General features: G+C 44.1%; 1 protein-coding gene across 2 annotated transcripts in view; it reads left to right on the forward strand.

Annotated features, from left to right (window-relative positions):
* The window catches only part of SEC22C (SEC22 homolog C, vesicle trafficking protein), a 30,744-nt gene extending 20,804 nt beyond the window's left edge, over window positions 1-9,940 (forward strand). For both annotated transcript variants that reach the window (XM_027040809.2, XM_027040808.2), the window contains 4 exons: window positions 1,355-1,534; window positions 4,090-4,208; window positions 5,416-5,481; window positions 7,663-9,940. In XM_027040809.2, coding sequence (XP_026896610.1) covers window positions 1,355-1,534; window positions 4,090-4,208; window positions 5,416-5,481; window positions 7,663-7,863 — 566 coding nt within the window. In that variant the 3' untranslated portion in view covers window positions 7,864-9,940. The remainder of the gene's footprint in view (window positions 1-1,354; window positions 1,535-4,089; window positions 4,209-5,415; window positions 5,482-7,662) is intronic.
* The last annotated feature ends 2,777 nt before the right edge of the window (window positions 9,941-12,717 follow it).

A 12,717-nucleotide genomic window follows, 5' to 3' on the forward strand; every position in this document is an offset into this window, starting at 1 on the left:
GTGATTTGACATTCCTGCGGTATTTTTTATTGCATTTTATCAAAGAATCAGTCTGTAACCATTTGGAAATAATAAAAACTGCCCCTTTATTCAAAGGTCTGAGAAATACTGCCCTGGAAGAGGATTGTTTTCTCTTAGGCATTGTCAGAGAGGCTTGTAGAGGCTCGGAGGCTTTGGAGCACAGCATGGTAGCTGTAGCCTATGCTCTCTTTTCCTCTCTTTTCCTCTTTTCCTGTGAGTCAAGTCATTCTAAGCTCTTGGGAGAACAGGAGTAGAGGTGGGAGTGGGGGGGCATCCTGTGGCCTGTACGTAAACTAGCTGCTGTCTCTGTGATGCCCTTGAATGAGGGGCTGGCAGCAGTCGGTACTAAGGGCCAGGTGCACAGGCGTTTTGGCACGTGTGCTTCCTGGCTGTACTGCCGTAGCACTCGTACTCCCTCACGTGGTCCACTGGCTGGTGCATTTTGTTGTCACCCAAAGGTGCTGGCAAGCTCCCTGGTACGCAGGCCTCTGCCAGGCAGACCTGTGATGTAGACAGAGTTCTCCCCGGTTCTCCCTGTGAGGCCTCGTCCACCACTGCTCTCAACCCCACTTCTTCCTATAAAGAGGGCACGCTGGCCCCAGGCAGACCACAGCTGTGGCAGTTGATATGCAGTGTGGACCATGTTCTGCTCCCCGCTGCTCTGCATGTGCCTTCCTTCTAAAGTGGTGTGCTTGATCACACAGCACACCCTGTCCCGGCATCGTGTTTGCTCATCACTGAGTAAGAGTAGAATATAATGGTGGATACTAGATACTGGCATTGTGCGTGATTTTGCTTTGCCAATATGTACGACACCCCAAGCGCTTATTAAAACTTGGTAATCGATTAATGCTAAGGCAAACAAAGCAATTAAAACCGATATCTTTCAAGTATGTGATTTTAGTTTGCACAAAATATTCACATTTATTTGTAAGTTTTTTCTCCCGTACCTTTTTTGAGGTAATTCATTCAAGAATAACTGTCTCCCCTTTCTGTTAAGCTTTGCATCATTCTGTGAACGGCCAGGATTGTACTATCAGCAGTGGCTGAGTAAGACTCCAGCCCCTATCCCTTGACTCCCTCATCACTGAGGTTCCGGGAAGCATTGTTGCCTTCTCTGTGGACAATCGCATTTTAAGTATTATGCACTGAAGAGATTGATGAGACCAGTAATGACACCCAGTGAACATCTGACCTTTAGGTGTATCCAGACACTCCCAGAATCTGGCTGACTTACTAGCTTGCTCAGAAAGGTGAACTTCATTTTGCACATATTGTTCTGTAATATCCATCCTGACGCAACTGCTCAACTTGGGTTGCTCTCTTTTTGCAGATAGCATCATTCAGAAAGTGAAGTGGCATTTTAACTGTGTAAGTTCCGCTCAGATGGAGAGCAGCTTAGAAAAAATTCAGGAGGAGCTTGACTTCCAGCCTCCAGTGGTTCTCACTGTGGAGGACACAGATATAGCGAATGGGATAATGAACGGTCACACACAGATACACTTGGAGCCTGGTAAGTGGTTTGCTCTTCTCCGATGTTGGTGAAGATGAGGTGACATTAGGTATTTCAAACGCAATTGGCTTTTTTTTTTTTTTTTTTTAAACCAGGGAGTTGTTTTTTAGGGGATGGGTGTCTGGAAAATATGGACTGACCTGTTTCCAGGTGACTGTTAACAAAAAAACTGTCACCATAGTCATTCTGGGGAGGGGGCGGTGCAACTCTTGATGAAATTCAGAAGAGTGACTTGTTTTCTCAACCAGGGTGAAGTCTACCCGTTTAAATGTAAAGGGAAGTCATTCGGTTTTGCTGGAAGTCACTTACTAAAGTGTGCAGATTTGTCTGTTCTCTTTGTCTCTTTTTTCTTTTGACAATGAATCCTTATCTCATCTTATCACTTAGTGAAAACATTGTAAATCTCCACTGAGAAACCATGCCCTCCTTGACCTGGGAGGGAAGGGCCTTGGGGATGAGGGTGGGCAGGGCCAGAGCCAGGGCTTCGAATGTTCTCAGTTTGCTTCCCCGTGAGCCCTGTGGATTTCCAAGCTGGGTGCCCTGGCACTCTGTGACTTAGTCCGCCGTTAACACCACTAGCCACTCAATGCCTAGCATGTAACAAAGCATGATTTTTTTTTATTCCTTGTTTATGATTACACACACAAACTAATTTTTAATTAAAGTAGAGTTTATCTTCTAACCATTCTGTAATGGTCTAAGAGCACATAACAAAGCATGATTTTTTTTTTTTATTCCTTGTTTATGATTACACACACAAACTAAGTTTTAATTAAAGTAGAATTTATCTTCTAACCATTCTGTAATGGTCTAAGAGCACCTAACAAAGCAGGATTTTTTTTTATTCCTTGTTTATGATTACACACACAATTAAACCAAGTTTCAATTAAAGTAGAATTTATCTTCTAACTATTCTGTAATGGTCTAAGAGCTGAATCCTTCTTTGAAAGATAGAGTTGTCTACACTATGACAGTCTAATTATTTTGTTTTAACAGTTTTTATACTAAACTCACTGCTTGAATTTTAAAAGTGGTGTATTAAAAATGTTCACATTTTGGGGGGCACCTAGGTAGCTCAGTCGGTTAAGCGTCCGGTCAGGTCATGATCTCACGGTTTATGAATCTGAATCCCGTATAGGGCTCTGTGCTGACAGTTCGGAGCCTAGAGCCTGCTTCAGATTCTATGTCTCCCTCTCTCTCTGCCCTGACCCCACTCGTGCTCTCTCTGTCTCTCTGTCTCAAAAATAAACATTAAAAAAATTTTTTTTTCCTTAATGTTCACCTTTTTGGCTTAACTTTGTGTTTTGATTTAATCTATTTAAATTTAAACCAAATACATTCCTGGATTGGCTTTTATGCCAATCAGTAACGTGTAATTTATACTAGAATTGAACTTAACTTTCGTAGAAGGTAATTGAGCCGCAAGCTTTTTCTTTTGCCGTATATAAAAATGGGGTGGCTCTGTAATGTATTTTGTTTTTCAACCACTTAGACAAGAGGAGTAAAATCCAGAAAACATCAACTTGCTTATCTTTCTAGGACATTTTACTGTGGTTTGACCCACCCTATTGTCCTGAGGCTAGAATCTTTACAGGTAGCATGTTCTGTTCTAACAGGAGCTTTGGAAGCTCAGTGGAAACTCTAACACACTAACACTAGGCATCCCTTGGGTTGTGGCTAGATACTTGTGTGTGTGCATGTGTGTGCGCATGTGTGTGTATGTGGGAAATGTAAGGACCAGAAGGGATGATTTAAAAGATCATACTAAGAGAATGGGGCAGGGTGTCACCATTTAATAGTGTGAACCAGAATCGGTCTTGGTAGTTATCTCTGAAGAGAGAATGATCATTTGGTCTAGAGTTCCAGAAACAGATTGTGGCTCAAATAATCAGTGTTTTTACCTCCTCTTCCCAATTATTTTAGAATTTAAAAAACTGCATTTGCTGCACATTGCCCCGGAAGCCCACGAGTCCCTGAATACTGTCCTTGTTTAGAAGCTGAGAGTTGATAGAAATGCTGTCAGTTTGACAATCAATTTATAAATAAAGCCATAAATTGCTTTACGTCAGGTTTTCTCAGCCTAAGCCATACTGACATTTTGTACTGGATAATTTTTTGTTGTGAGGGGCTTGTCTTGTACATTGTAGGATGCTTAGACGCATTCGTGGCCCACTAGGTGCCAGTAATACCCTGTTTGCAGTTTTGACAACCCCAAATATCTCTAGGCATTGCCAGTTGCCCACTGAGGGGCTAATCGCTCCTCTCTGAGAACCACTGCTTTAAGTAGAAAGGAAATCAGGCCTTGAAAAACCTGTGCTTAACTCAGAGACAGTCCTCGTGCCGAAAGAAACTCACTTCAGATTCCCAGATCCATTCTGTCCTCCATTTCTTGCCTTTTTGCCGTCTAACAGCAGCTGCTTTTAATTAATATGTTTGTTATTCTGTGTTTAACATAATGAGCCTATCATTAGTGGAGGTCTAGTTAATGTCTTTGTTTATTTTTCTTTCATATAGAAATTATTTTCACTAGACACTTATTTTTTTTAATTGTGAAGCTCCTAATTTCCGAATGGAGCCAGTGACAGCCCTGGGTGTCCTTTCGCTCATTCTCAACATCATGTGTGCTGCTCTGAACCTCATCCGTGGGATTCACCTTGCAGAACATTCTCTACAGGTAACCTTTGTTTTTATAGTTTAAATTGAAGGACCTATGATGGCAGAATAAAGTGGGGAGACACTTTATTCGTAAGGTTATTATGTACAAAGGTTTTAACAATTGTTTAATTAAAATACAATTTTTATTTTAAAGTCTATTCTTTAAGTAAATTGAACAAATATAAAACTTGCTCTTTTGTGTCTGTTGTCCCAAGAAGCCAAAGGGGCCTGTCGGGGACTTGGTGAGAAATAGTTTGCTACAGGGACATCCTTGGGCCCCAGGAGTCACCCCAGGTCACCCCAGGGTCCTGATTGCTCGTCAAGAGCGAATCTGATTCTCAGCCTCTGAGGTTCAGGCTGTTTCTGCCTGTTAAAAAGTTGCCTCCTAGTCTGATTTATATCAAGCAAGATGCCACTTCCCTATGTCTTTGTCAGAGAACTGTATCATTAGGCAGTTGGTTTGCCAGGCTGCTTAAATCAAAGCAACTCTCTATGTCAGGGCTCTTAAAATATTTTTTTAAATTTTGAAGTATTTAAAACACTTTGAAAAAGCATAGAATCACTGTAGGCATAAACAGATAGATACCTCATTTAAAAATAGAGCCATCGTGCCCACACCATCACTGCGGTAGCTAAAGGCTGAAGCATGGCTGGTGTTGCTCTCAGGAGACTAATGTAGACAGACCTGTGTGGAGAGTGGCAGCAGGCCTGTGCTGTAAGAGTGGTGACCGCCTGTTACTGCGTCCTGTCTTTGGCTGATGGGTGCTGTTTCCTACTCTTATTTTTTATGATTATCCATGCCCAGATACTTACCAAGCGTCTGTACTCACTAGAACAGTTACATGTCCGACAAGACAGTTAAGATGGGGCACAAAGTAGAGTGTGGTGACATCACTAAGGAGGTGGCAGTACCTGAAGAATGCAGAATTAGGGAAAGCTTAGTGCTGACAAATTAGTGGATTTTGAGAGGCAGTAGTGTTGGGGGGCATTCCAGCCTGGGGGCTTCGTACAGATGCTCGGGGACAGGAGGGCACATGGTGTGTCCAGGCTGTTGGAAACAGTTGCATGTCAACCCCGGTTCTGGTATAGAAACAGGGTGCTCTGTCCCAGTCAGGGATTTTGCATTATCAACCAAACCAGACCCAATGAAGTGTGAAGAGCTTCATGTCATCGTTTTTCCTTTCATCGGAATATTCCTTTTCTCCTGTTTCTTACATTTGTTTTAGGTTGCCCACGAGGAAATTGGAACTATTCTGGCTTTTCTTATTCCTTTTGTAGCCTGTATTTTCCAGGTGGGTGAAACATTGATATTTTGAGTGGGTTGAACCCGTGACCTTATTTTGTTTTTCTGTTGGGACCGTCAGCTTATTTCTGGATGTGATTTTGTTCCACCAAGGCCTGTCACGGAATAACAGGCCCTTAGTGGAACCACGCTAGGCCCATCCTGTCCAGTCCTCTCGTTTTACAAAGGAACAGCATTGGACTCAAAGGGAAAGCCATTTGCCCTAGGCCGCAGAGCCTTTCACAACGGCTGAACAGAAGCCAGGAATTTTGGGACTCACATTTCAAGAAGGGAAAGATGAGAGTGCTGTGGGGATTGGGTTACCTGACTAATGTGAGGCAGGGTGTTGCTTAGTGTCTCGGCGGTCCAAGTATAGAAATGTCCTCCTGCAGAAGTAACAACTGCATGTGCGTGCGTGTGCGTGTGTGTTGTTTAAATGCAAGACTAGGTAAAAACTTTTTTTTTTTTTTTAACGTTTATTTATTCTTGAGACAGAGAGAGAGACAGAGCATGAACGGGGGAGGGTCAGAGAGAGGGAGACACAGAATCTGAAGCAGGCTCCAGACTCCGAGCCGTCAGCACAGAGCCTGACGCGGGGCTCGAACTCACGGACCGCGAGATCAGGACCTGAGCCGAAGTCGGCCGCTCAACCGACTGAGCCACCAGGCGCCCCAAAAACTTTTTTTTTTAATGGTCATACCATCTGACTCAAATCTGTCGTTAGGAAACGAGGCAAACATTACAACATTAACTAGTGGGTTTTTACTGTTGGTTACTGTTTAGTTACTTTCAGATTTTTAAAAAGATTTATTTGTTTTTGGGAGAGAGAGACAGGGTGTGAGTGGGGAGGGGCAGAGAGAGAGAGAGGGAGACACGGAATTTGAAGCAGGCTCCAGGTTCTGAGCTGTTAGCATGGAGCTCAACGCAGAGCTTGAACTCATGAACCTCGAGATCGTGACCTGAGCTGCTTAACCGACTGAGCCACCCAGGCGCCCCCGGTTACTGTTTAGTTATTTTCAAATAAGCTGCATACTTACAGGGCAGAGTAAAATGGAGCTTTTGAACCCTCTGTAGGTAGAGTTAATTCTAGTAAAAAAAAAAAACAAAACAAAAAACCTGTAATTTTCTTTCCCCATCCTCCATAGAGGCTCAGATTTTAGTACTTTGTCTACATTCTTAAGCTTTTTTTTTTCTTTTCCTTTCAATTAAAATTTATTTTCTCAAAGAACGCTTCTTCTCTCTTCCACATACATCCCAGAATGGTCTATTTTTTAAGAGTGACATGATTGTGGGAAAAGAAATTTTCAACCCAGGACCAAAAATGCACTCATTTTTTAGAAATCAAGTGTCCCAAGCCTCGAGTGTTGCCATTTGAGGTACTGAGAGCCTGTATTCCAGGGCTGCAGGGATCTTGCACTTTGGCCTTCGTTCCCCCAACTGCATTCTTACTTGGGTAGCTCTTTCAGTGGGGAACTCTTTCCCTCCCACTGGAGCTTGAGCCTTTGTTGAACTGCTCTGTGTTTTGAGAATGTGCTTTTTGTTTTTTTTTAAACATTGAACCAAAAAGTTACTTTTAGCTTTTGTAGAACAAGAATGGCCTCTTTTCTGTGTGAATGCCCTACACAAAATGTTAGTCCCCCTCCCTGCTGTGAGACCTTTCCCTGTGTCAGAGATGCTTTTGAAGACACGATAAGGAGGATGTCTAGGGAACATTGGTCCCTGATGTCGTTGGAACTCAGGAAAAACAAATAATAAAAGCATAGCTTCTTTTACTGGCTTTCCTACCTGTCATGACTCCCCGGAAGGAAAAGTCCAGTTGGAGACCAGCCGTTCTTGTTGCGGTGTCTTTGGCCTGGCTCTCTTCCCCTTACCTGTACCTCTTCTTTTTCCACAGCCCACAGCCTGGGCATTTCTGTCTGTAGTTCTTAAATGTTTTCAAGAGTGTCATGTTCTAATTCCCCCTGTGATATCTGTTCCACTTTTCTTGTCTCTTCTGGATCTCCACTTTCATCCAGTGATTTGATTAACAGCAGCTTACCTGGCAAGGCCGGGCTCCATTGTCATGATTTCAGTTTAATGAGCTACTATGTGTGAGATGACACTGTGTGTGCAGGTGTAGGAAGTGAGTCCTGCATCGGACCTGTGGCTGTTTTCTCCTCTGACTGGACTGCCTCTTATGGTGTCATTTCAGTGTTATTTGTACCTGTTCTACAGTCCAGCCAGGACTGTGAAGGTGGTGCTGATGCTGCTTTTTATCTGCCTGGGCAACATGTACCTGCATGGGCTAAGGAACCTCTGGCAAATCCTTTTCCACATAGGAGTGGCTTTTCTGTCTTCATATCAGATACTGACCAGGCAGCTTCAGGAGAAGCAGTCTGACTATGGAGTATGAAGATGACATCATGTGATGAATGGATCCTTTCGTTTTCTTGTGAGAGTCACCTGTTTCCCTTTTTGCTTCTCGACTTCACCTCGAGTTTCCATCCTTGAAGTTCCTTTCGACCAAACCAGTGTGATACTGAAAGTTGGGGATTTTTAACAGGAGCGATGGAAAACGCGAGGTCGCCCCAGCCCCAGTTTTGTGCTGGGCATCATGGCGGAATCTCCAGTTCAGCACATTTACTTAGGACAGCAGAATCTGGGGGCTCATTCAGAAGGAGCATTATTAGAAGATCAGAATGGAATTATTTTGGTCTTTTAAATTGAATGATGCAATAAACCACTAGATTCAATAACACTAGCTTTAGTAACTGGCGGTTGTCTCTGAGGAACCACTTTAAAACCCACATCAGCTTTTCAGTCTAAATGGGACTTGGTTAGTTTTTTGTAGAGGGTCAATACAGGGTGAATTAAACATTTTAAAATATGGTTCATAAGTATAAGCTAGATAAATTTTGTTTACATTTTTTGATAACTTAGGTCTGATATGATACCTTTAGAATATTTAAATGTATTTTGGATATAAATTGAACTTATCTTCATTTGGGGAAAGGACAAACTCAAGCTGAGAAAATGGTTAAGAAAGCCGAGTTTATTTAATTTGTATATAACTTTTTATGGTGGTGGGACTGCGTGGGCACAGAAAAGTTTTGTATTTGTCTGCAGGGTATATCTGAATATTTAAAAAATTGAGTAACCAATGCTACTGGATCATAAGCTCATGAGGATGAGCTTATGAGCCCGAGAATTTCAGGGTTCTTTGCGGTGGGGCCACAGACAGGAGTAGGTGAGTCACATGGATTCACACAGTGGCACCTTACAGATGCAGGTTGTAGTAAAAAAACAAAAAACAAAAACACCCTTGTCATCAGCCTTGTACATGGCAGCTGAGTGCCTGTCATCTTAATGATGATGAATGCCTGACCCTGTGTACCTGTTCCCAGAAGACCTCCTGAGTTAATTACTCCTCTACCCCTCTTCCAGTCATCTTAATTAGATGGAGGGCCTCGTTCTTTATGAACAGGAGTTAAGGAGGTGTTAACTTTTTTTCAAGCTTCATAAGGATAAGGATATAATAAACCCCATGCCCTGAAAAGTTACTTTTCTTCTCTCTGTTAAAATAGTGATTGATCACAGTTGTCCAAAAAGAGGCTCTGTATAAGATCCTTTTGGTCTCCAGAAATTTCAGCCTGGGTTGTCCAGTACATTTAGGAGGCCATTTCAGGAGTTTGCCCTCTGGATTGTTGATTTTTTTTTTTTTTATGTTTATTTTATTTTTGGGAGAGACAGAGCGTGATCAGGAAAGGGGCAGAGAGAGAGGGAGACACAGAATCTGAAGCAGGCTCCAGGCTCTGAGCTGTCAGCACAGAGCCCGATGTGGGGCTCGAACTCACAAGCGGTGAGATCATGACCTGATCTAAAGTCGAACGCTTAATCGACTGAGTCACCCAGGCGCCCCTCTTTGGATTGTTCTTGGTAGAAGTCTAGAATCTGAATAGCTCACTGACAGTTGTGTGGGATATTTTGGGTTGAATTATGTGGTCTTGATAAATTAAAATAATCCTACTTTGATCGTAAAAGTTGAAAAGCTTCACAAGAATTATTGAGTACGTAGGGAAAGCAAGAATATTATTTTAGGGAACTCAGTTGTACTTGGTTGTTACTGGTAGTGCATTGTTACTGAGCTACCTTGGTATCAGGTTAAAAAAAAACAAGTTTATGTGACTGGAAACTGTTGGGAAAATGATGCTACAGTAATTTTCTTATAATACAATTTTCTGTTTTTAATCAAAATATCTTGATATGAAAGTTATATTGGCAACATCCTCAGATGTCAACTGCACAGTTGTCACTCTATCAGTGTTGCATCTTTGTAATTTTCTGCATACCCAGCAGGCGAATCTTCAGGCTCTCTGGGAGATAATTTTGAAGAGATGGTAAAATAGAATGGAAAGCCAAGGAGGGAAGAGAAGTCTTTGTACATTAGAAGTACCAAAAAAAAAATAAAAATAAAGAAAAGAAAAAAAAGGCTTTAAACGTTGGTAAGCACAGCCTATAAGTGAGTTATTAATATTTTTTGAGCTCATGTGTTATTGCCGTGTAGCCCTATACCCCAGATGCTCTCGGGGGCAGAATCTGTGATCCATACCTGGCAGTAGAGAACTATCCTGAAGAGTAGGCCCTCCTGGTGAATACTTCCTGCACTGGTAGAGATGTTGTCTACACTTGGCTGAATGTGGTTTTCATCAGTTAACATCTACATGGGGTTTCAGATTGGTTTTTGCAAATGAGAGGGAAAAGATGCACTGGACAAATAGTACAAAATAATAACCACATAAACATTGTTCACCTGGAACCCAGCTAAAAGAAGCCTCATTCACTGGAGGAAGAGACAAATGACAGAGAAGTAGTTCTGGGGATTTTGTCCAAGGGAAATCCCAGCTCAGGGTTGACCTGGTTCAGGCTTGGAGTTTTGTGGCTCCTTGTGTCATCCTTGATGCCAGAAAGGTGGCTCCACGTCGCAGGAGTTATCCTCACTACCCCACGGACTCATTGCTGTTCTCGCACTTTATTTTCCCAATGGTTCAATGCTACCTGCCCAACCAACCTCGCAGGGGTGGATCTGGGAATAGTTGAAATAATGTTGAAAACAAACCTTAAAAGTGCCTTCTGGGATCAGATACTGCAAGATCTTTGAACGTCGGAGTGCATTATTCCCATCTCCCGTATCGGGCTTGGAATGTGGCTCAGTGCTCTTGGCCAGGGTTTCCCAACCATGGGGCAAAGGCCCACAGGGTTTTCCCTTCCTCAAGTATGCAGGTGAGAGAAACACGTAGACTCTGGTTTCATTTCCCTAGGGTAGCCTTACTGTGATAAGGATCATTCCTGAGTTTCTTTTTCCTGGGAGGAGACAATCAGGGGTGTATTTGGGGGTGGCATTACCTCTCAGTACTAGAGGCCCCTCTGCTGGTGGTGAGAGGAATGTGACCGGAGGCTCCCGTTTTTGCTTCTCAGGCTTGCACCCCTGTGGTCTGTGTTACAGGCATTGTGAAGCAACCTTTTAAAATTCCTTAAGGAGTTGGAAAAAGGGTGTTAGGAGGAGTGCTGAAATTAAAACAATCTCATTTCTGTCACCTCACCTTGAGCTCCCTGTTATTTTCCTAGGTGCCCCTATTCTCCAGGACTCTTCTGCCTCTTTCCGTGTCTGTCCCACACATTGCAGCCCTGGAAACAGAGGCTGAAACTGGAATCTTTGGAGGGGTGGGGAAAGCCGTCTTTCACTGTAGTTGATAAGGTGGGTACAGGAGCTCAGGGGCGGAGCAGAGTGCACTGAGGCCCGGCCCTCTTCCTCCGTGCCCCCGGGAGCTGCAGCACACAGTTGGGAGTCGGGGCTCGGAGGGCAACAGCGCTTTGGCGGTCAGCACTGCCAGGGGTGGCAAAGACGACAGCCAGGAGGGCCGGCTGTTTGGGGTGCAGCAAGCAGGAGACAGGTGAGGAGCAGAGCTGGGGGCCCTCAAGCAGTTGGCGTGTTGGGGGCACGTGCTGCACCTTCATCCAGGGCTGCTGTTTGCTTTTCCTTGAAGGAATTGGCCACTCACTGTAACATGCAGGGCAGGTGGCCCTCAGGAGACTGCTGTTGTGTGTGCACGGGGCAGCGCAAGTGGGGCCCGGCAAGCATGGGAGTGTTGACAGGGACCAGATGTGCACCCCGCTCTGGTGTTGCTCACATTTCAAACGTTCCTCCACAGAATCCTGCCCGGGCACAGGGAAGCTCCACTGTGCTCTGTGAGTGTGAACAATGGTAGAGGAAGAGAGACTTGACTCTCCTGCTCAGGCCTCCACCACTGTGGGCAGGTTCTGCCCGCAGGGACAGGGTCCTCAGCTGGGAAGCGGTGGTAACCACCTACTCCCCCGGCATTCTGTCATGAGGAGAAAAGCCTAGTGGAAAAGCCTCCTGTTCACGTGCAGGAGAAAAAAGGCTTTCACCCGGTGAGAGGAAGTTCACGCTTTACGCAGCACAGTGCAGCCGGGTCTTCCAGGTTTTACAAAGACAGGCCTTTTATGATCCTGCTAGGTAAATGGGCTCAGTCTTCCAGTCTAGAAAGGTGGTGACCTCTCTTTCTCCCCCCTGAACGTGCCTCTTGCCCTCCAGTCACAGAGCTCTTGCTACCATTGGCATTGGGCCCTCCGGCATCCAGGGAGGCCGGTTCTGCTGGTCGAACCAAACCTCAAGTCCATCCCTGAGCCAAATGGGGAGAGCTCTGAGTCTCCCGTCTGGGAGCAGTGATGTCAGACCCCGGTTGCTGGGGAAACGTCTTGGCAGGGAACCTGTGGAAAAGGGCTTGTCAGTAAGACCTGGGAATGGCCGGATATGGAAACATCTGTCCGTGTGTGCTGATGGCAGAGCCGCGGCTCACAAGCGCCTTTTATTTCAGGTCAAATTATCAAATCCATTCTGTTCTTCTAACCTGTGCTTGGTACGTGTGACCTTCTTTAACCCTTCTGTGATTCTGGGGTTACTTCAGAAGTATATTTAATGAATTATTTGTATGACTTGACCCCCCCTCCCCCGAATCCTGTTTCATTTAATAGACTTTTCTACTAAGAGTGTAAAAGATTGAGACTGATTTAGCCAGGGCAAAACCATTTCCTTCACATATGCGTTTTGAATGCTTGCTGTCCATGTTGTACAAGCTTCTTACTGTTTTCATGTAATAACAAAGATCTATTTTGAATAAATGATGGGTATGTTTTAGCAAACTCTCACACAGTAGTAAAGCCTAAACTTGTGTTAATATATGTAAAG

This window comes from Acinonyx jubatus, chromosome C2, assembly GCF_027475565.1.
Source record: "Acinonyx jubatus isolate Ajub_Pintada_27869175 chromosome C2, VMU_Ajub_asm_v1.0, whole genome shotgun sequence".
NCBI classification, from domain to species: Eukaryota; Metazoa; Chordata; class Mammalia; order Carnivora; family Felidae; genus Acinonyx; species Acinonyx jubatus.